General features: G+C 36.3%; 1 protein-coding gene across 12 annotated transcripts in view; it reads right to left on the reverse strand.

Annotated features, from left to right (window-relative positions):
* MYCBP2 (MYC binding protein 2) overlaps positions 1-24,870 on the reverse strand; it is a gene marked incomplete at its 5' end in the record, with an annotated part of 179,777 nt that overhangs the window by 132,317 nt on the left and 22,590 nt on the right. For 11 of the 12 annotated variants that reach the window (XM_082277904.1, XM_082277912.1, XM_082277909.1 and 8 more), the window contains 7 exons: positions 3,188-3,284; positions 5,116-5,187; positions 5,454-5,696; positions 5,929-6,125; positions 7,461-7,614; positions 12,297-12,512; positions 20,210-20,285. In XM_082277904.1, coding sequence (XP_082134030.1) covers positions 3,188-3,284; positions 5,116-5,187; positions 5,454-5,696; positions 5,929-6,125; positions 7,461-7,614; positions 12,297-12,512; positions 20,210-20,285 — 1,055 coding nt within the window. The remainder of the gene's footprint in view (positions 1-3,187; positions 3,285-5,115; positions 5,188-5,453; positions 5,697-5,928; positions 6,126-7,460; positions 7,615-12,296; positions 12,513-20,209; positions 20,286-24,870) is intronic. The other variant, XM_082277914.1, reaches the window with a different exon arrangement.

Here is a 24,870-nt window from a genome sequence, read left to right on the forward strand (position 1 = left end):
CTGTCTCAAAAATAATCTCAGATTTAACAACCAGAGGCAGATAACACTACTAATTTTCTATGCTGCAAAGTTGTATTAGTGATAAAACAAAAGAAGTATCAGTAACTGGATGACAAGTTTCAAAACTAATCTAAATAACATTTCTCTAAAGGTTACAGGAAGTGGGTAAACATTAAGATTCCTTGAATGACTGAAAATTACACGCTCACACAAGCAGAACAGCCAAGGAAACAGGACATTCTGGCCACCAGTGGGTCCATATTACATTATTTAGCCTATTGCTTGAGTCATTTCAAGAAGAGCTGAGTCTCCCAGCAAACATTTCTGGGGGTTGTTCCTACAGTAGATCTGTTCAAAGAGGATATCTGGAACAGGGATGCTTTTGGATTTTTTAATACATGTTCTCCAGAAGACGTCCTAAAAATTAGCACTTGATTAGATAACATCCAGGCCCAGCACTACATATCAAATTAATGGGAAGAGTAAAAAATGGAAGGCAAATGGGAGTATCGAGAAAAACCAGGCCAGTATAGTGTCTCAGTTAGGAAGGAGCTCATATGATCAAGCTTAAATCTTATTCAGTCTGACTTTGGAAATTACTATGGAGATGAGGATAACTAAGGCTTCTGTCTGGAGACTGCTATAAAGAGAAACAGTTTATATTTTACTAAGAATACATAACTACAGACATCTGTTAATCACAGCCTTCTTAGAGGCTTCAAGGGAAGATGACTGCCAAGCACCACTTCCACATTCATATTGTACATTCTGCACCTGCTAATAATGCAGGCCTTGAGGTCATCTAGGCTACCCTCAGCTAGCAGTACTTTTCACACTAAGGGAATAGTCCTGACCCTAAGATACTAACTTGCAATTTCAAAGAACTATAAAACCATATACCATGAGACTGCAATTTCTTCAGGTGAAGACAAACTGGTTTAAGGTATGCAGTCAGCATTACTGTTGAGAGAAATGGTGAAGACTAAGACCTCTGTAAATTCAGGTCCAGTCACCTAGTAAATTCTTAAGGAATTCAGACATTCTTTTATGATATATGGGGACTGAGAAAACCGATGCATAACTCAGGTACAGTGTACAAATCTTGGCAAAGGCATTAGATACAAGAATGTTGACACACAGCCTGGTAGTTCCAGATATAAGGCTGGATTTGCAAGATCATCTATCACAGTGAAGAGACTACCCTTCAAATAGAAGCCTATGGTTTCAAGAAGCTGATGGACCCTACTGTTTGAGAAAGCAGAAAATAATGTTTCGTAATTCTCTGACTTTTCTAAGGTCCTGTGACTTCTATCTAGGATCACTTCTAACCCCATCTCCTACCAAGCTCCTAATCTATGCCTCCCCTGTATGAATAAATTCTAGTACCTTTTTCAAATGTGTTATCACCAGCCCAGGCATTTGAAAGAGATTAATTCCAGATAGAGCCATGTCTGAATACCATACCAACTAGGAGCAAATATTTGCAGTGTTGAGCTGTTAGCAAGGCCTCTAGTTCTACCCAGCATGGCTTTCCAGGACTAGAACAAATTGCAAGTCACCATTTCAGTGGGGTAGCCACTACTATCCAGAGTTATGTACCCACTGAGTTTTCATCAGGTCAGACATCTGCCCCCTACCTTCTTTTTTTTTTTTTTTTTCTTCCCCTAATGGTAAAACAAAATAACTGAAGTGGACCCTTTGGAATTTGTCCTAGGCAAAAGAACAAGGTCATATCTGCTCACAATAACACACTGAGATAAATGTGTAGAAGTGCACAAACCAAAACAGCACAGCTCAAGGACTGAAATACAAAGGACTGGAGTTACAAAGAACATTTAACATCTACTTTGACACCATCACAAATCACACAAAATGTAACTATGCAAAATAGTTTGAGAAATTTCTGAATGGGTATTCCCAAAGCTGTAAGATTTGCTTTTGCAATTTTTTGAGAAGGCACATTCTCACTTAATTTGTGTCTTTTTTATAGTATAAATACAAGGCAGTCTTGCAGAATGACACTTGTCACTGAGATTTGCAAAAGCAAGCTAACAGCTCCAAAGGGTAGACTTTAAATGTGCTCAAGTCTCTCTCAAGACTTGCATGAATAACACTGATTTGTTTAAAAATGGTAACATAATTAAGGACATCAAAGAACCCTACGCCTATAAGAAGACACCCCGAGGTGAAGAAAGTTGAAAAATCACTCTGAAAGGCATTTTTTCAGGTCCTTGAATGTACTCTCACTGAAATGTCATACAGCCCCACAAAGAACACAAGCAGCTTAAAAAGACATCATACTTTAAGGATGTGCAGAAGGTTGCATGGACTAGATTCAACATTCAGAACTTGTTTAAAAAATTACTATTTGTGTTTTAAAGACAAAAATCCTAGAGAACTTTCCTGAGGTTTCAATCAAATAAGAACCCACTGGTTTCTTATTTTTGTCAGAATGAAACAAAATCTTTCTTCTGATCTACAGAATAAGCCTGTCATTGTTTGACCAAATAGTATTCTTGTGTCCTTCTACTGTTTATGTGAGTAGCTAAGAACAGATGGATTTCACTAGAAGGCCATGTTCCAGGAACATCCTCCTTCTTTAAACAGACTGATGTTATGAGGCTCCTCCGAAAAAGGCCAACAACATGAAACCAAACAACCCTCCACAAAACAGACAAACCCCAACCAAAAACACCCAAAATTTAAAAAATCCCCAAACAAATAAACCAAAATCCACCAGCAATATAAACATCAGAAGCATGGTCCATCAGTGTTCATTAACTGCCTTTCCTTTTTGGATATATTTTTACCTTATTAAAAAACCAAATGGTTTTGTTCATAGTTTATAACTGCCTGCATGTAAGAGATCCTGGCAACAGTCATATGTGAGCCGAATACTCCAAGTTCAAATCAGAAAGAAATAAAAATTTTTAGGAAAGAATTTAAGCTCTTGTAGTCTTTAAATAAAGATGATCACATATTCTAAAAATGTTGCAATATTCTTCCAGCAATTGGAGTAAGATGCAAGGCCACTAAGTGAAATACTGAGGCTGGTCTGAAGTAAAGCAAAGTCAAAACCAATGTATCTATGACCTCAAAATCTTTCAGTTTCTCTTCTGCTTGCCTGAAAATACACAGAATATAAACAGCAAACTATACCAAATTTCTCTCATCTGAAGGTTCTTACCTGGCAAAGCAACTGTACCATCTTGTTCTAAAGTTTCAGGGTTTATTCTTACGGCTGTCATACTGTGATTATTCACATCTCTATATAATAAATAGCCCTGGCAAGAGCAAAAAAAATATATATATAGGTGTGAAAATGTTCTTAAATATATCAACAGGTGTTAAAAGGGAAAAAAGTTAACCATTACTTTAGATACTGTTTTAAAATTCTGGAAACTTTTAACATCAAACAATGCTCAACATTTTTTCTACTAATCAAATTCCACATCAAAAAATGGAAATTTGACTCCCTTCCTCCACTTACTACATGCTGTAGATTAGCATGCTGAAGCTTGTATATAACTTCTGAAGCCCCGCATATTAATTCTGTTACTTAGATCTGTATACAATTCAAAGCCACAGCAAAAACTGGTGGTTTTGTCCCCACTTTTCAAATCAACAAAATAGTCACAGCAATTCCAGGAGGGTGATAGATAATGTTACCCTATAGAGAAGGGCAATCATTAGGGCATATTAATATATCCATTAAAAACCAGATAAAAAAAATTTAACTAACGACTGACTCCCACATTAACACACCTTCTTCCATCGAAAACTACTGGATAAATGAATCTTGGTGTAATGAGAAAAAACAAGCCCACATAAAGTAAGCAGAGAGCATTAAAGCAGATAGAAAAGCTTCAATCTAAAAATAAGTAATATGATGAAGTAAGAAAAATCATTTGAATTTAAGTTAACCAAGCACCTGAAGAGAAATGACACTAAGGACACATTTTCTCTCTTTTATGGACACATAACTAGCTGTAAGTGCAAGTTACACACTTTCTATAAATATAGCCCCAAAATGACACTTGTCCAAACTGCAGTGCCTTTGGCTATAGCCACTGTGTGAGTGCATACACCTGTACAAGCACTCAAAAAGCATCACACATATTTATAGTTATGTACAGGATGTCCAAACATGTAACACTATATAGTGAACCCACATGAATCCTGTTCTTTTCCAAACTTGTAAAACAGGCTCCAGAATGAATGCATCCACGCCCATTTGTTTTGTGCCAGCGTACCTTTTGGTGATCTGCTTTTACATTAAATAAAACCAGGTTCCACGTGTGTGTGTATATCTATATATATACACATACACACACGGGAACTGCAGTGACAGAACATATATTTGTAACAAACAATTTCACTTTGAAAGCATGGCAAGGAGTATACTAAAAATCACACTGGGACAATGAGATCACTCACTAAATAGTAAATATACAATAAAACTTGTTCACTGGTTAAAAAATTAAGTGCATTAATTGTTCTCTGAAATACATTTTTTTGGTATGTTTTGAGGGTTTCTTATAATGAGTAATAAAGGTGTAAGAAAAAGTGGTTGATATTCCAGAAACTAACTCTAAAAAACCCAAACCATCCAAGTACAGTTAAGTCCACAATGACAAAGTCAACAACTATCTCTAGTTACTGTTTACACGTGCTCAATCCTCCCCCAACCAAAACAGCATTTCCTTATTTTACTGCAGATGTTCTAAAGTCAATTTATTTTCATAAACAGACATTTCAAGTATTTTTTTACATGTTTGTTGGAACAGCACTTTTTTACATCCACTGACATGCTCTTAGAAACACACATCAATTGACTGTACGGTTCATAAACTGATGTGCTAAACCTTCATATTTTGCCAAAGTCTTTACAGTGACAAAGCAAGGACACTTCATTACTCCTTTCTATAGGCCAGTACAATCACATGCCCATCATCTTTTATAACTTAGGAGCCAGTACCAAGAAATTTATTTTTATAATGAAAGCCAAAGGAATGATAAAATATCCATGTAAGCTTACTCTAAGCCAGGGTCTACTTAAACTACTCATGAGGGATGAGGAGGGCCACACATTTTATGTTTTAAGTATTCACTTACCTGAGCATAGCCTAACCAAGACTTTTTTTCTTTTCTGTTTTTGATGCGGGATGTAGAATTGTATATATGGCCCTGAAAAGCAAAAAACTTCCATCATTTAACAAATACTAGAGTGAAAACTCAACACATAATCATTTACCATCTAAATAATGTCTTCAACCATATTGAGAAGTGAAAATTCTAACAAAATGCTGTCAAATTGTCACAGAAATCATCACAAACTGTAATAGAACTGATGATTAGGTAAGCTACATAAGATTCTCCATGGAAACAGGACATCATAAAAGTTAAATTAAAATATTAAATATCACTCATCAGACAAGAAGCAGCCACATTACCCTCACTGTCCCGCTATATCCAGAGCCAATTTTGTAAAGTCCATCTTTACATAAGAGATAGAGGAAAAAACCATCACTCTGAAGTAGGCACTGGTCATCTTCATCTACAGATATTTCTTTCAATGGCCATTTGTGCATCAAGGCTGCCTTCTTTATCCCATTACTGAACCAGTCCTGGATTTGGATTTTGCCCACCAGAACTGCCTGTACACTCCGCTGAAGAGAGTTTAAAATGGTTGGCACCTAAACAGTAAAAGAAATAGTGAGTGAAAAAGATGATAATTTTTAAAATATTGTATTTTCTTTTCTATCTCCAACTCAAGAGAGACAAAGAAATACCTACTCATCTCAAAAAAGTGAGGGGAAATAAGGTAACAGAATTAAACAGCAGATCTTCTCAGAACTCATGAGAAGAACTCATGAGAAGAACTCATTTACATAAATTCCCAGATACAGAGAAGTTTTAGTGCAAGACCTGAATAGTCTGACAAGCATGGCTGCCATTATTGGTGAGGATTGCAGAGATTGCTTGCAACGTCCTTCCTGTCTCTCCCCAGGCAGCCACCAAACTGAAGAGGCAAGCGCAGGAAAGTGCTGTCAAGGACTGTCCTGTACTGTCATTCATTCCCGTGCTACGGACAGTTATTTCCAGAAGCAGCTGGAACAGAGATTCTGCAGATAAAACACACCCATTACACAGACAAGTCACAAAATCATACAAAATAATTTAACTATCAATGGGAAATTAAACTAGGAAAATACATTCCTCAGCCATTATGTTTAGAGCTAATTTCAGACAGAAAAGCATCTTAATTAAATAAACCTAAATTATGCTAAACTTTTCATTCTTTACAGCCAGAAAACAAAGTCTGGATAATCACCATGGCCAAAGAAGAAAACCTACAAGTCCTCCTGTCACAGTGGAACACATTAACAAGAAATGGGCCGGAAAGTGTTATTTGACCTGCCTATTCAGTATACCTTATCACTGAGATAAGGTGTAGGTCCTGACCAAACTTGTCTACTCTTTATGACTATTACCCATGTTGGAGCACAACCCATTTCACAGAAATGAGCATTTCAAATCAAGGCTTGAAAATTGTTTTGATCATATGCCTCTTTCCAAGCACTGTTGGTGGTGAACATCTGTAACAATCAAGGTGTGAACAGAAATCCATCTAAATTTTCTTGAGAGCAGATACAACTAACCACTAAGACAGTAATCAAAGTCTTCTTTGTAACTTTTTAATACTCTATGCATCAATACAAAATAAAAACTTTCTGTAGCAAATTACTATCTTTGGAAATGGAATACTGTTACGTCATAAAATATGAAAAAATACATGAAGTCTAAAGACTTTTTAGAATTATTTTTAAACAACACAGGCTACAGCCTAGACTTCTCTGCAGTTCTATAAACCAGTAAAAACTATGAACCAACAAAAGATAATGGGATTTTAACTTAAAGGATATAGTCAATCATGCTCTCAAAGGCATCAGGAGTTCAACTTTCATTTTCAATATCATTAAAAAGAAAATTAATTTTCAGGGAAGCTTTGGGATGGCCAGAGAAAATAAAAACAAGAATTCTGACACTCTGCTTAGCAACTTCACATAAATTACAACATTAAATATCTAAGCTATAGATCACAACAGCAGATTGGAAGAGAAATTCACCCTAGAACTATATTCTTTCCAATAAGATCAAGTATTTTATGCTTCAGTAAGACAAGTAAATCCAAATTTGTAAGGCTGTAAGGTTTACTGTTTCAGTGAAACCCTGCATATTCACCTTTACATGCCAATATTCCTGTTCTAGAAAAGATTAATGCTGAGGAAGTACTGTACTACTTAAGCAACATAAGGAGTTTACACTCCAGAATCAAGTCAGTCAGTTGAGAACAAACATGTTACTATCTCACAAATACTTGCTAAGAACCATTTTCTTCTGCCCAACACAGTAACAGAGGTATGTTAATAAAAATACAGTAACAGATGAGATATTACCTAGGACTTCAGGAGGCTCTGATTGAAGGCCTTCTGGTTGCTGACCTTGGAGCACATTAAGCAGGGCTTGTAGGCTCCTGAGACACAAGGATGGATGAGAAAATCTTGTCTCCTTTATCAATTCAAAGACTTCACACAATCCAACTTCAATGATCTAAAGAAGTAGAGATTTTTAAGAACAGCTGTCAATATAATATTTTTAGATCTTCATTAACAAAAGTATAACCCAATGTTCACGGAACAAGACAATTACTCATATAAAGAGTTATAATATAAAACACAGTTTTAATTCAAACGAGAACCAAAATTAAGAACCCACCTATACAACCATACCAGCAAATATTACACGTAAGTCAGCCACTACATAAAAGAGCATATCTAAGCAGAGTAATAGTTTCCTGAAAGAATAAGGAAACTTAACATTTTTTGCACAATAAAAGGCAAACTGTGCCTTTGAGCCCTTCTAATTTCTATCCAGTTCACAATTTATTTGACAATCTTCTTTTTCCTTGCTCATTAATGTGAGCCACCAAACTAGAATGGTCTTGCAACCTGGCTTCACAACCTGAATGACAATATGTTTGACAGCTGATACTGGCAGCTCTAGCACTTTCCCCTCCAAAGCCTCTGAGATTATTCTTTATATAGTGACAAAAACAAAGATTAATTGCTTGTCACTAAAACTCCGTATCTACTCATCACAGACATGCATGGAGTCAACTAATAGAACATGTAAAAGCCCTGTTATAGCCATCTCTAACTTTCCCATTTAGAATTCCTGACTATTCTGAGGTTACAGTCATGCTTCTCTCTACTGACTGCTCCCTTGCACTTCTTTCTCAAACTCTGCATTTAATAATGATGAGAAAAGAGAGGGAGGTTACCTCATTACAAATATGCAACTGTATCTTGAAAACTTCCCTATGTGTTTTGGTCAGGAGTAGAGCCTCCATGTTTAGTGTTTAACAGAGACTCTCTCCTGACTAAAATCTAAGGAAAAAGACTGAAATGTGAAATAAATAACATCATTAATGCAACTGCCACTCATGCTTAAAACACATATATTCTGGCAGTCAGCTTTAAGTTCTACTGGATGCCTTGTAACTGTCTTTGCTGACATTCAATTTGATTCGTCTTTCAGAAATTATTTTACCATCTATTTTACTCTTGGAGTAAAGATAAGAGCAAAACCAAGTCAAGTCTTCAAAACACAACAGCAAATTTCCTGCAAATTGCACCTTACGTTTTACATCTGCAATGGAGTGGGGGGAAAACACATTTCAGCATAATCATGGCATGATGTTTTTTCTAGGATTCAAAACTCACCATCACCCTGAAGGCTAAAAAATAAAATACACTGTAGTACATTTTTAGAAATGCCCTTTCTGTTCAGTTACAGTGTCTTTGAGAGAAACTGAGTTTATTTTATTCTTCACAATCTTCAGACGGAAGACCTCATCAAGGAGCTGACAGAGGCAGCTAGAGAAAGTAGAGAACATAACACAGTGGAAAAAAAAGTTTGGTGAACTTCCACTACAGTAGAAATCAATAACAGATAGTTCTGCTGGGATGTTGTCAATTCTGCACAGGTTTTGGGTTAAACATTTGAGATCACGAGCCTGGATAGGTTTCATAAAATAGATCTATTCACCTTAATATCTCATGTATGTATATCGTAGATTACACACGTATGTATCTCTCTACCTCTCTCCTCCAAACAGTTCACTGAAAGACAGAATAAGCAAATAGCTCTTTTCAAAGAGTATTTGAGCTTGTTCTCATTGCTCTCTGAAAGGTTTTTGAGCCAAAACATGCACTGCTGCCTCAGCTTCTGTGTCACAGCCTAACTGCTCTTACTGATGCTCTCCATGCAGCCATTCTCCCATTCCCTTTGCAACACCTTTGAGACTTTAGATCAAAAGTCTAAGACCACTTAACAAAAGGTACCCAAAATTCTAGCCTGGATGCAGACATTATGACTCCTAATTCCTAAAAGCCCTCCTAATTCATCTTGAAGTCTTATCTGTGCTCTTGTTTTATTTCCTTTATCTTTCCTCTCATGGCATTGTGAGCATTAGACCCTGTATTTAAAATTACATACTACTCTGAATTAACTTACATTATATACATACACAAAAAAAAGAACTTACAAAGGAAACATTTTCCTAATGAATTTTAAAAGCATTTTTGAAGTCAGTCTCTAAAGAAAGTAATTATTTGTCTTTTATTTCTTTTTACAACTTGAAAATTTTAATTTTTGCTTAAGCTTATTAGCAAAATGTATGTCAGTGCAGGAACAAAGAATATTTAAGTCAATTAATTCCACCTTAATCACTTTAATCCAGTATTTGTTCTTTTTAGTACAGGGCTTTTGTGAATCGTAACTCAGTGTTAACTTTAAAATGGGGGGGGGGGGGAGGAATAAGGAGGGTAAGGGTGAAGTGTGTGAGAAATATCTCTTCTTAACTCTGAGAATTACAAATCTTATCAACAAAACTGAATCTACTCCACTTAGAGAGAATTCCTCATCATTAGCTAAGGCACTAAATAAATAAGGTATCAAATAAATATGTCAGTCTGAACAAGCAAAATACAAATTTCTTGTTGTGCTAGTATCTGAAAAGCAGCAAATTGTTTCTTTGTCTCAATGTTAAAACAACTGTTCTCGATCTTATTATAGAAATTGTATAGGACAACTTCTAATTCCAAAATACACTCTAAATAAAAGCTCTAACAAACCTGAGGTACTCAAGCTTAAGATTTGAAAGAAACATACTTCAACAGAATACCTGAAATCACCCTAAGCTACAAAAAAGTAGGATGTTTTCAACTTACTCTCAATTAAAAGGAATTTTGTAAACAAAAAATCACCAACACACCAAGGACTAACTTCACCAGTTTAACTCTGGAGAATCTGTAAAAGCATAAACCCTTGCCACACATTTTTTAATCTTTCACCTCACTGTCAGACTCAAAATACATCAGTATTCTTTTTAATAAACTAACAATTACTATCAGAAATTTGTCTTGTAAATATTGTAAACCTTAGAAACTTTAATAACTTTCTTCTTTATAGTTAACAAACTAAGCCCTACACAATATTGTTCATTATTATGAGACAGACACCTGTATCCAGGATACTGAAACATTTACAGTCAGTCTCTAAAAGTTTTACTACAGTTGAGACAGATCCAAGCAGATGCCTTTTCCAAAAGTACGAACTCAAGTCCAGTTGTTACCTCCAAGTGACCTAAACAACCTTATATTACCTAGACAGTTATGAAAAATACTGAGTATCAAGCATCTAAACACATTTTTGAACCAAAAATTCTCAAATTTGATACTTTGTAGATTCTTTACTAAAAATGAATAGTTTGAAAACATACTGATTTTCATCAATTTTATACTTGCTGTACTGAATGTAACGAAATCTCTAATTTTCTATTTTGGGAGAAGTTTGTTACCTACAGCTTTCCTACCATTTTTTCTAAGCCACCACCTTTTTAAAATTCTGCTACTTTTCCAAGTCTCTTTGTGATAAACTGTCCAACACAATACCAATGTTTTAGTTTCCACATACAAGTGTTCTGTCCATATCACTGATAAAACTCATCCTTCTTGAAACCTCTTTTAATTTCAACACCTCTTTAAAATGCCATTCCATTCTTTATAAATAATAGCTACATTGCCTTTTACTTCAAATTAAGCATCTACAAGCACTTGCTGATTCCTTTGATACAATCCACAAGGACTCTGATGCAGTTCATAAACAATGCTGATTTTATTTCTACTGACTGCATATTTTGCAATCATCAGTCATGAAATTTCAGTTAGCTGACTTGGTTATGTTTCTCTGCAATCCCCCACCACCATTTTCCAGAGTGCCAAGTTTGCCCTTCAGATAGTAACACCTAAAGAAAATCATCTATAAAATCCTAATTTTCTAAGCAATTCAAACACTCTACATAACCATGGCTGCAATCACTTTTTAAATTCAGTATTTGTATTGGTTTTAGAGCAAATACAAACAAGGGAATTTAATCCATGCTTTATAGGTTGAGAAGAATAACAAAGCAAAGCACAATTCATAGCATTGATAACATAGCAATGAACAAAACTAAATGCATAGTTTTGTAATACATAGTAAAAAACAAGTGAATCAGCAAATTGAAAAAAAATTAGGAAAAAAAAAGAAAAAAAACCCATTAAGTCCTATATAGATTATTTCTGACTTTCTACCACTAATCCTGCTATAAGCACATAAGTAGCCAATAGTAAAAAATCCACTCTAACTGTTGAACTATAGCATCAAAATCTTAATGTGCATTAAAATCTGGAGCTGTCAGTGCCACTAAGGGCACTAAAGCCAAAAAGGGGAAAGAATAATTGACAGTTACCTGTATTACATGCATACTTGGCAAAACATCTTAGCAACCATTCCACCAAATTATTTCCAATATCAGAAAGACTTATTCTTTTTGGAGGGTAAAGAAAAAGAAAGCATCCTTTACCATGACAAGCTGGTAGCCCCTCACAAACATAAGAGCTGCCTTATTTGTATCATTTTTGTGTAGATTTTGAGGCTGCAGGTGTTCAAGTACCAACACCTATAAAGGAGTGCAACTTGAGTGTCTACCTGACTTTTAATTGACTTTTATTTGGGCAGGTACATAGATCATCCTAATTCATCAAATGATTCTGAACTAAATTGTCTACAAATAAAACTACAGCATTTTATTGGGCAACTGGCTTATACTGTTGCTCTTTATTCCCCCCAAAAGAACATACCAGCCTCAGATGACATACATGGCACACTAAGTGGTATCAGTTACTTGCCTTTGGAAGTTTAATAGGTGGCTCTTTGGATTCCTCTTCTTCATCACTGTCCGAATCCCCACTCTGGACACTGTTCTTTGAAGCCAAAGACACAGACGCTTCCTTTTTCTGCCACTCCAACACACAGTGGCGGACATTGCAGTAAACATTAAAGGCTGAAGGATTGCTATGTAATCTGATATCTGGTATGGTTATTGTACTCTCTAGGTTTTCAGTCTGAAAAACAAGATCGGTTTTAATTTTAGTTTATGAGTTTAGTAAAGTCTCAAGCTTTGCTAAATATAAATCATCTCAACAGTCTCACTAATTTTCACAGACAGAATTACTTCCAAACTGGAGACAACTTTGCTGTTGAAGCACCAGTTCTATTTCAGGCAGGGAAGAAAGGAAGAAGAGGAAGAAATTTCAATAGATTCCGTCTACCTTTAGTCTCTACCTCTCACATAACTTGATGAGAACACTGGGACTGAAAATGAAAGCAGAACAGGCTACAGAATGGTCCAAATCTGTGCCACAACAATAACAGCAGCAGAATTCAGGCTTTATCTTCTCAACAGTCAGTTTTGGGGTTTTTAATTATTATCAAATTTTTAAATGCATGCCTTGTTATTCTAGTTGTTAGCTTTAAATTGCTGGTAAATACTAAAAATTTAAGCTGTTTGTTAAACATATACTAGAAATTTAAAAACCCACTTGTTTTGCTGTTAAATGAAAACTGATGACAAGTTCAAAAACTCCTGTCAGGACGCTGTAGATAATAGTTTTGAGGATAATAATCTAATGGATTAATTACTAAAAACAGAAATCAAGGCCTATGACTTAACAGGACACTATCCTGTTTTCAGAAGCCCTGAGCCACAAAGTAGGAGCTGGAAAATTGTTCTGAGAAACTACCACTACCCTGGCCCACCCTGGTACCTACTACTGGTGTATCACTGTCAGCCTTCGCCAAGACACAAAAGAGCCTTCATGAGGCTGTCACTGGACTTGGAAAAAAGATAAGAATAAACATTTTTTAAAAAACATTTCAAAAAATCAGCTCTCTACTCTCCCAGTCTGCAAAAGTAAGACGGGAGAGGAGGTATGACTGAATTGAAAAAACAAAACTCCACAACAACAATTAATCCCCAGGCAAAGTTATTCTTCCCATTTGGTTGTATACTACCAAAGACCAGGCTGGTTCGAGCATAGGCTTTGAAAACTGGATTTCAGGCATATTGAAGGAAGCAATTCTCTGTAACACCTCACTGTAGACAAGGGGCACAAAGACTATGTAAGGAGAGAAGGCCCAGGTTAAGTACAGGACAAATTTGCTTGACCATGCAAGGCAAAATCTGGGGCATCATTACATCAGACGGAGTCAGGGTCATAACTAACTTGACAAGGTCATTTTGGTTTCTTGTATTATTGAGGGACGGGGAAGGAGGTGCGCAGAGAGAGTGGAGGCTTTTTGTCTTTTGTTTTTATTTACAGGGTATAGATATTGTGCATTGCCACATTCATCTGGACCAAAATCATACAGTGAATTATACTACAGTGATTTGAAACAGATCACTGAGAGCAGTGATGGGAAAGAGAACATTAAACTAGCAGAGGAGAGGTAAAAAAATTTGAGAACCAGTGAACTGGATAAAATTTTAATGAGGTAATTTATTTTTCTACAATACGCTTGCCACGATTTTGTATATCAAAACCGTTTTTATCTGCACATACATTTTTATTAATACCAGAAATAACACAGGCTATAAGTCAGACCTTTTACCACTATATGTTACAAAATATACCAAAAAAATTCAAAATTACTTCAAAATATTTCATATTTTACATGTTCCTTTTTTTGACTATAATATTATTCGGACTGTACTGGTATATATTTGCCTATCCTTTCTTTCCATTATTAGTACAGTTACTGCAAACTAGAACATTAAGAAGCAATGCTTTACTACACAACCTGTTTTATCCAACACAGACAGTGTGTTAATTTTTCTCACCTGCATCAGTGTTAGCAGTAATCACAAAAATATAAAAGTAATGAAGGAGGGGAAAAAAAAAGCTGGAAAAAGTTCCCTACATACATACTTGAGTTTGGGTTTTTTTTTTCTTTAGCTCAACGGAACTTCCGCCATTAGGGATTAAAAGACAGAAAAGTCCTTGTTCAATATTAATATCTTTGAAATAGTAAAGCTCCTGTTAAAAACCCCACAATATTAATCAGTGCAAGAACTCAAGGTACAACCTCATGGTATTCCAGTATCAAATTGTATCAAAATAAATTTGGATTGACACCACGGATAACGAGGTCCTACATACTTTGAAGTTTATTGACACCAGAAAACTAAACTGTTATAAGATGCAACTCTTCTGTACCTTAAGTACCTATACACATTACCCCAAGAGTTTTTTCAGTTCCTGTTAAGGCAAACACACAATTTAAGCTTTCAGCTTTAAAGCTAGCTCAGTTGAACCGCATAGATTAAAATCTAGCAAACTTAGTTTACTGAAGTTTTTTACTGACAGTTACAGGAAGAGAAAAATATCTGGAGCCTCTGAAATATCTCTATCTGAAGATAGAGATTCACTTATCTACTTAATATCACTTATTGTAACTTCTGTGAAGAGTTTCCATTCCAATTTCTTTCTTGTCAGCTCACCTAAGTCTTTGATCCAGAAGACCCTAAGTTCTGTAGCTCATATAGTCTCATTTGAAACAAACTGGTCACACTGTTAAAATAGCACAGATAATTTTAGACATTACAGTGGTAGATAAAATCAATGTATGTTTTCTTCCCTATTAATAACAAGCTGACTAATTTTCAGAAATAAACTCCTTGTTCTCAGTACTTTACAACTATTAGCCAGTAAGCACTTTAAACATTCTCTCTGTGCTCAGTGTTTTGCTTTTCTACAGCAATGTATGACCAATACTTATATACACTAATCTCCTACCCAGACTTCAGTATAGCACAACATCCTCCAGAAACTTCATCATAAGGTAAAAAACACTGACGTGATTTATTTGTGATAGATTTGCTCAAGTCTAAGGGGCTTTAACTATAATACTTAGAGTTGCTAGGTCTTCAAAACAAACATCTGTTTAAAAGTGGATGTATATAAACAGGTTCTATAAACATCACTTTCTTAGATTTTCTTTACAAAAGGCAAGAATAGAGCTGACAAAAAAAAAAAACACACAGTAAAACTTTGTCTCTCTAATGCAAGTACTCATTCAGTGAGCAGCTTTTTTTGTTGTTTTTTCTTTTCTTCAATGGTGGTAGAGGAAAGTATTCAAAACAGACATCAGAAGTTTTTTTCAATATGAAACAAGTGTTTTTCCTTTCCAGACAACAGATTCCTAACTTCACTGAGGTTAGATACACTGAACAAGTAAGAAAACTGGGATTTAAATTCATCCCATCACCTGCAAGTTTACTTTTCTGAAGCTAAGGAGAACCTTCTACCTAGTCATAAAAACCTCCCTGATAGTATAAGACTCATCACACCACCTGTACAATCTTGCTGCTGACTCACAGATTTTGAGGTAGAGTGGATCAGTAAGAAAATCTAACCAATACCTGTACCTACAGAACCCCACATAGTAATTCTTTTATCAAACTAATAAAGTCTAGTTTAACTTAAAATTCTCTTAATGATACTGCATTTCTTGTTGGCACAAAATACGTCTACATTGCCAAGAAAAACAGTAGAACATTAAACCAAAATGTTAATCAACTTCTAAGAACTCAGTAAAGCAATTTATTAATTTTGCACAGATCTAGAATTATTAATAAACCAAACAGACTGCTCTTGAGCTATACATACATTATTTCAGACAAACAATGCCTTATAGCTTGTTTTCATGGTGTTAAGAGGACAAAGACTCACATGACACTTGTGAATAAGGGGAAGAGCAACAATCACTTTCTCCGCCTCTGAATGTCCTGTTCTTAATGGCTACTGGAATACTGCAATCCAAAGCGCTCAGTAAGTATGACTACAAACTCAGCTTCCAGAGTGTCTAAGTAGAAGATGAGATGATAGCTTCTATACTAGCTTTTCTCTCAAATCATCTGGTTTCTTGGAAAATGAAATTGCTACTGCTTTCAAAAAGAAGAGAGCCTATAGACTGGAAAATAGAATTACACTTTTTGATTTAGTATGAGCTGTAACAAAGTGGGACATTCTGAATCTTCACCTTTGCTGTTTCACTTGGTAACATCAAATTAAACATCTTATCTTCTTAAATCAAGATACATGGTGAAACATACATTGTAAAACTTAAATATCCAGCATTGGTGACCACAGTTTTAATACATGAAGATTTTATTTCTTGTGTGTTACTTTTTATTTTCTAAAAGATGCAACGCTAACTTATGAGAGGAGAACAAAGCGCAGATGCCCCCAGCCTGATGCGTGGCTTGTCCTTGTAAACACATAGTCCCTGCTAAATGGAAGAATTAATTATGTAGGAGAGGGTAAACAGCACCAGTTTAGTTCAAAAGATAAGAGCAACCTACTCCTAATTACTCTTCTCAGTTAGCCTTTTCAATATTCCAGGACACGCAAGGAAAGGAGTGGGAAAAACCAAAATCTTCTGGTCTCCTTTACACTTGTCTCACACAAAGAAATGCTTTTCCCTAAAGATCAAACCCATACCTAGCTTATTTTCTGACCTATTTGTTTTCTTCCACATGAATCAGATGACCATAGTAGTGGTTTATTCTTAAATATGATGGAAATAGACGATAATCTAGGAGAAGAAAATTGATCTGCTGTTAAAGATGTGTCAGGTTATAATAACCACCTGATCTAATCCATGTGTAACACTGAGAAGAGAAGCTCACCAAATTCTTCGGGCAGTCAAAAGATCTCTTAGAAAGGGATGCGCTCTTGAGGTTGAAAGACCAAATAATACAAAAGCCATCGAAAACAATGCCAAATTATTTGAGAAGCTACATGTGTTTTTAATGAGACAATATTCATCCTGGGCAATCTGTTTTCTACATCTATTCATTAGCTTACAATAAATTTGTCTGCTACATCAACCTCCCCCCTTAAAAGTTTTATTCCTTCCATTTGTATAAAGCTACAAAAGTCATAGTTTAAAACCTCTGCATAAACTCAACAGGTGGATGCCACTGATTTCAAGTGTTTGGTGGACCCCAATTTTTCAGTATTCTTCAAATCAGATTATGAAAACAGAAGATGGTGAACTGTCGTTTCTGTCTAGTCTCTCTCAATCCAAGTGTCCTAAACAGCACTTGCATGAGGTAACAGTAAAGGGGGAAAAAATCCAGGGTGTCTAAAGTGGAGAGGGGGGTTACCAGCAATATTTTAGAGTAGAGAAAAGTCTCACAGCCTTAAAATTTCCTGGTGATATTTTTTGCCAAAAGAAAAAACAAAAAGGGGAGGAGGCAGGTAGGGACTGGAATCCAAGGTGCTACACCCATGTCTAATAATCAGATACTTGTTTTCTATATAAAAGTCACTTATGTCAGCACTGAATTTCTAAAGCCAAAATACACTGCACCACATGGAAAACTTTTATACCTCCATCTAAAAAAAAGGATACTAAGCCACAAACCCAAAAATTAGTAATAGTTCAAATACCAGTGATCATAGCATGACCCAGCTTAGAAACAGAATTAGGCTCAAACTTCTGGGCTGTGTTAAACACCAATTAGTTTTATACCTAAAATGTTCTAATATTTAATGCTTAAATAGTGGAAATAATTTTCTTCCAATTGCTCAACAATTACTTCTCTTCTAAAGTTCTTTCCTCTTCCATTACTCAATCATGTTTGTAAGTAAGCATAGTATATAAATAACAAACTTTTGGGTTCTTTCATCTTATTCTTGATTTAAGGCCCTCTCCGAGTCTAAGTATTTTAAGAGAAAGCTTCCATCTCTGTTCAGACTAGAAGACCCTGTTTCTTCCAAAAACAAACTGATGCACACAAACTCAACTGCTCAGAATGTCCAATAGTGAAAGATTCTTCTATCTGCTCTATTTTAAAGCTTCCAAATAGAAGCTCACATTTTCCTGACAATAGACACATCCATTTTCAGACACTCCAGTGCAAAAATGAACACTGTGCTGATTCTGCCATGGTAAGCATTGGGATGGCATTGAAAAGTATATAAAAAAAACCCAAAACCACCCTACCATAACAAACCAAAAACAAAACCACCTCAACTTTGTCAGTTTCATAACCTCAAGATATGAAGCTGGTTTTATCTTTCCTTTTCAGCTACATTTTTCAGGAAATACACAGTTTTTCTATCATGCAGAAATAAGCTGGAGTGCCTTTCAGTCACTCAGAATGAAGACCATTGAGAACAATGGCATCAGTAAGAGACATGCAAAACCCATTATGACTTTCAAAGATGTAAATCTCAATGCTTCAAGTAGGAACTGACTTAAACCCAAGAAAAATCTTGAGAACAGCCTTCCATAGGGATAAGGTGAGGAGATTATCAGTTAGTGTCATATGTATAACTACTCACAAGCATTAGCCTTTAGTATGTTCACATTGTCTTGGCCCAAGGATCCTGCCACTCCATCTATCCAATGCAACTGAATCTAAGAACCACATCTGACTGTTAAGCTTGTGAACAGCCATTCCGTATTTAGCTTCTTACCTGGCAGTAAAACTAGGGCCCCACCACCCACAGAGACAAGGGTCCCCTTATACAGTAACGATCAAAGCCGAAGAGTCACCTTATTTTAAAAGCACAAGTTTCTGTCACCAAATAGAACACACAGACTAACTACGTTCTGCGAAATTTCTTCAAATTTCTAACTTGGTTTTCTTTGTTGACAGTGGGTCTGAAAAAGTCATGAAGAGGACAGGGCTAAAACTTCTAATATCATAGCAACTCAAGGAAGAGCTGAGAAATTCAGTTTGGACCACAAATATTTTGCTGTACAGTGCTAAGAACAGAAATGAAGATAAGCTCTTTCTATACCATAGTCTGAAGCTGCACTACTTGAGATAAGCAGAATAATCTGGCAAGTCTCCAAAAAGTCAATACCAAATGAATAGATAGAGGGTTTGCTTCACCCTCCCAAAGACGTCTGTCTTGAGATACAGTAAACTACATGAGGTTTGGCAAATAGGGATAAGATGGCCAAGTGGTTCTACAGTGAATTTGTATTACAAGGACGTTCAACTGACTATAAAGTGTTTTCACTGGATATTTTAGTGGTTCTGTCCTTCAGAACCATTCCAAAAATGAGCTTTCTCTTCACTGACTACAAGCCTTCATGCCAGCAGTAAGACTCTAGCTTAAATAGAGAAATAATAGCTTCCAATAGAGAAAGAATGCAGCACAGCAGTATTTTAAAATAGCATTGCTTCTGCATAAATTTATTCTCTCTAAAGAGTGGACATGCAAACATTTTTCTAAAGTTCACTTTATGGTTCCCATGCATTTAAAGTGATGGAAGGAAGGGGTTACATGGGGAGAAAACATTAACAGAAACACTTAGGTATCATCTATTACGCTTTCCATTATGGAGAAATTTTCAGAGGTAACTTTGGAATCCCCAGAATGCTCCCTTTCTCCTTTAGCTGATACAGACAAATCTTTGCAGCAGCAGTCTCTAACTGTTGGCTAGACACAGATCTCAAACTTAACCCAAAGACAAATATGTTTAGCTACACTTAGGATTTAGGAACTGAAGAACTAAAAACACTGCTCATATTATTTCCTGTTGAACATTAGTAGCAAAAGTTGAATAAGGTTAACAGTGGTATCACAGTCATGTAGGATACAGTAAATGGACAATACTGGTCTACTATTAACTCTAAATAAACAAATTGTTACTCACACTTGTGTTTTCCTGTATTTCTCTCAACTGAAGTTACTGTCATTTTTGAGTCAGAACTTTGTTGGGTTAGTTACAGACCTACCTTGTTGCGTGTTTTTACTTTCAATTTCGTCTTCTGTTTTCTTTTCAACTTTTTCTTGCTAAAAAGTTTCTTACTTCTGAAAAAGAGAAGAAAAGCAAGGAAAACAATATGAATAAACTTTCTTCCATACCTCATGGTAAAAAGCACAGAGGGAACAAATGTCAGAAGCACTCAAACTTTTTTCTCCTAGGCAAAGGGAACAATCACAGGTAGAATTTCAGAATATAAATCAGAATACAAAGCACTTAAAAGTTATGCTTTCCTTATGTTCCACTGAATTATGGGCCTTTACTCTCAACAATTTAAGCAGTTTATATGCTAGGACAGAAAGAAGCCCCTAAGTTTTCTACTGGTTTACCCTACTGTTTCTGTTACAAGTCGGGTAGTGCCACAGCAATGCTAGAAGCAAGAATTATTGACAATTCTCAGTAAAATAACCTGTTAGTAAGGAACATTGCTTTGTGAAGTCTTCACCACACAAAGATTCAAGCCTTCCAAGACAAAAAGTAAGCTTTAAAAATATGTAATTTGGCAGAAAATTCAGTTGATGGAAGAAACTGCAGCTTCTTGAGCTTTTGTTTGGACTTTTCCCACCCTCACTTTATAGACTTAATGTCCACCCCTTTACATTACAGATCCAGCTAACACACACTTCTCTAAGCTCTTTTAATCATCTTCTGCCCACACCTCATTCCTACCACAGTTTTGCTCCTCCATATTACTACCCAGAAAAAAAAAAGACACCATATGCGCATACACTTGTTCTGTCACCATCACCGAGATTACTCTGAAATGCATGTTTCTTAACCTACTGTTTTTTCAGTTTATAAATCCTCCAAAAAAAAGAAAAAAGGCATATGTTGGCTGTGCAGCATACAGCTCACCTTACATAGGACTTCAAGCAACAACTACTAACATTCCTCTGTACCACTTAAAGTTCACTCAAATAGCTTACAGTGCAGATTAGTTGAAAAATAGAACTATTACATCTGAAAGTCTCAGGCAGTGGGAAGTTGCATTTTCAGTAACAGACTGAGAATCAGAAGAATCTTAATATTTTACTCAAACAACTTTGTTCTAAACAAAAGTTTTGAGGTTCTAAAAGCATAGTGGTCACTGTCCTGCCCAGCATTCAGGCGGCGAGAACGCAGAAGCCTCATGGTCCAGCAGTTAAAAGCTGGAAAAACAGAAGCCCGACCAACAGCAGTGAGAATACGAGCTCAAACAAAGAATTCCTGCAGAGTATGCCAAGAAAGCTGCCTCCTAGAAATTTCACCACTTTTCCCCTCTTGACCTATATTAAGAGGAAGGTATACTCCTTAAGACACTTCCTGCAGAAATAAATCAGCTCACCACTTCTTGTACAAGGAACAAACACCATTATCCTGGAGTTAAGAGAAGTGATTCAGTGAGCAGTGAGGGTGAATTCCCCCACCATCCCCAGTAAGTTAAAGCTTACAAAGAGAATGGAAATGACTGCTCAAGGTTTCCCCCAACAGTAAAGTTGCAATATGCAACAGTATATAAGCTATTTAAGAAGCAGATAAAAAAAGCCTTCATGTAACCTTTACTGTCCAAATTTCAACAGCCAAACTCCATAGTCCAGCTCACTATTTAATTTTTCTTTAATTTGACAAGTTTTTCTTCCTTATTAGCATTTAATACAGTTAATTCTTGTTCTGCTGTCAAGAAGAACAGCGCAGCCCCTCCCATTCTGTAGCCACTCAATCTTCTGCTCTGGACCCAATGACCTTTTATGAAACTTGCACCCTAACTTTCAGTTTAAAAGTCCTGATAAAAGTATCTTCTGGGCTCTTTCAGTCCATACTGCACATAAACCACACTGACCAAAACTGAAAACAATACTTGTTATTTGCTGTTAGGAAGAGGAAAAAGAAATGTTTCATATGCCTTCAAGGTCACACTGTTAACTGCATTCCAGGTATTACTTGTCAGCTTCACAGCAATATGGCATAGCAGACCTATTTAACCCAGACTAGCATGAAAACATTTTCCTGCAAACCTCAAAACTGAGCTTCCAACACTCTTTATCTATCTGTGCTGTTAATTATACCTTTTAAACACAGTGTGATTTGCACTTACCACAGACAACTTGATAAGTGCAGCTTTTTTCTTTTTGTTTTAAAAGATACTAATTCAATTTGCCAAGACATTTCAAATTTAGTCCATCTTGCCAAAATCCTTGAAAACTCTCCAAATTTGTTACAGTCCGCAAACATTATAAACACTTTTTCATCTTGTAAATATTTCACTGGACCGGTCCCTGTAATTTTTGCAAGTATTCCTTTGTGTTTATGCGCACATCTGAAAAACCCCCAAATTAAGCCTTTTCCCTCCTCCCCCAACTAAGATTGGGCTCATTTCCATAGTAACAAAACCACTGCCATTTGGCAGATTACCTTCATTTGTCATGACACCTAGACAACGTTTTTTCCAATTAGCAAACAGGAAAGATCAGCAGTGGGTTTACTGATGGTGCTAAGATCTCCCTCATTCATACAACAACCATTAAAGATGCTTTAATGCAGCACAATAGCAGCACAGTCTGACTGCTCCCCTGTGGCAGTCTTTATCTTCAGCAAGTTTTGGGCTTGAACAATTTTACATGGAAAAAGTTTGGGATAGAAATGCTGTATTAAGAATCCACAATTATCTCCCTATATTTTCTAAAAATAAAACCTCATGGATACTGAAATCCCCATTTTTTTGTTGGGAAGTATACTTTCTTCCATATCCAAAAAAAACTTCAGAACAAATAAGCAATTAATTAAGAATTAGAAAATACCTCTTCGCACATCACACTAATTTTATAAATAGTTCTGAGCAACCTGCCATTACTATGCATAGCACTAATATATTCACAATGTATCTGCATGTAACAAAGATATGTATGATTGTTCATAGTTCTACTGTTATATACCATAATGCCAAGATGTTTTAATATTTAGAAAGAAAGCATAAAACATGAGCAAATATATTCATGGAAAACATGTTAAGCAGATTATGAGTAATTTCCTGTTGAAAACCACACATGTTAATTACAAGCCCGACTCTTTTATTGCCTTAAGATTAACAAGATCTGATATGGCTCAGCTGGATTTTTTAGCTAAATTATTAATTATATTGCTGGTTAACAATTGTAAACTGCTGCTAGCTGTCATTTGGTAAAGGTCTTGATACTCTATGCTGACAATCTGCTTCTGCTGGCACAAGGCATTTAGCCTTCAACTTCTAACTCGGCTGTTGGTACCATTTAGTTCACAGAAAACACACACTCATTATCAGCTAATCTCAGGCAGGTTTTCTGCAAACTGCTTCAAGACATTATAGCACTGGAGACCAAGTTTTGAACTGGACCACAAAGGAAGTGCAAGTCAAATGAGCACAGAACATAAAGATACCTTGACAAAAAACAGTTGTGGCAAATGGACATAAAGGAAGAGTGAATGGTGGTATTACAGCCTTTACAGAAAAGTCTGTTGAGAATAAAGTAAAAAAACCTAAAATGCTCAACCCTGGATTATGAAATAATTGCCTCAAATCAAAGGCAGGAAAAAAAAGAGGTGAAAGGGGAGGGTGGGCAATAACCAGTTGCTCGACAATTTAAAATAGGTAAAACAGCTGTTAAATGACATGACTGCAACTTCTAATCAGGTTTGTGGCACCTGGAGTAGGAGAAGTAAAGGCATGATTTGTTTATTTTTTCTCAAACCAGAAGTAGCATCAGCTACTGGACTATGATGCATTATTAGGGGGACATTGTCCAGTTGTCTCAACACTATTGCTCTTACTCTACTAAAAGAGATGGGGAAATGCAAACAAAGCATCCTCCCTCAAGATGCCAACAGTCCTGAACTGCAATTCATAACCTTGAATCCGAGAAGGAAGCTTCATAGGTTGAGTGTGTGTTCCTCCCCTCAATGCTGTTACTGAATTACTCAACATGGACTAACATTATGTGTTAACATCTGCATAAACTCTTCTAAACTGTACATTACACTAAATGTGTGTCTAATGAGTGGAAAAAATATTATTCTGTTTCTGCTGCTGAGGCAAAATAGGAAAAACAAAGGTGTTATTTAAGTGCTGTCTGACCTAAAACCTTCGCTTCTGAAACATGGTACCAAAGACCATGGTAGTTAGTACAGCATTAGACATAGCTGTTCTGCTGTTAAATCTCTGAGTACACCTTTGAAAAATTAGTGAATTTAGTAAATCACATGCTAACATGTGCAATTTTTTAAGACTTCCAAGTGACTTTAACTCAGTGTACGTGTCTAAATGTATTGGGTTGACCCTGAGTTGATGGACAGTCTTTAAGACCAATTACGCTTCTCACAATTTACATATTTAAACTGCACAGAAAGGCGGGACTTCCCCTTTTGGTCGAAGCTCGCCTGCTGGAAGGTGGGGGGGGCTCCGAGCCTCCCGGCCCCGCCGGGCCGGGGCCACTGCCCCTTTCCCCCTTTCCCAACGCTGTGGCACGGACCCTGGGTGGCTGGGGGGGGACTGCCTCAGAGCCACAGGCAGCTAAAACCAGCCATGGACTGCTCACAGCTAAAACCAGCCATGGACTGCTCACAGCTAAACCCATCCAGCGCGGCTTCTGGGGACCGGCGGGTCCCTCTCCTCTCCATGCG

This window comes from Coloeus monedula (genome assembly GCF_965178545.1).
Source record: "Coloeus monedula genome assembly, chromosome: 3".
NCBI lineage: Eukaryota > Metazoa > Chordata > Aves > Passeriformes > Corvidae > Coloeus > Coloeus monedula.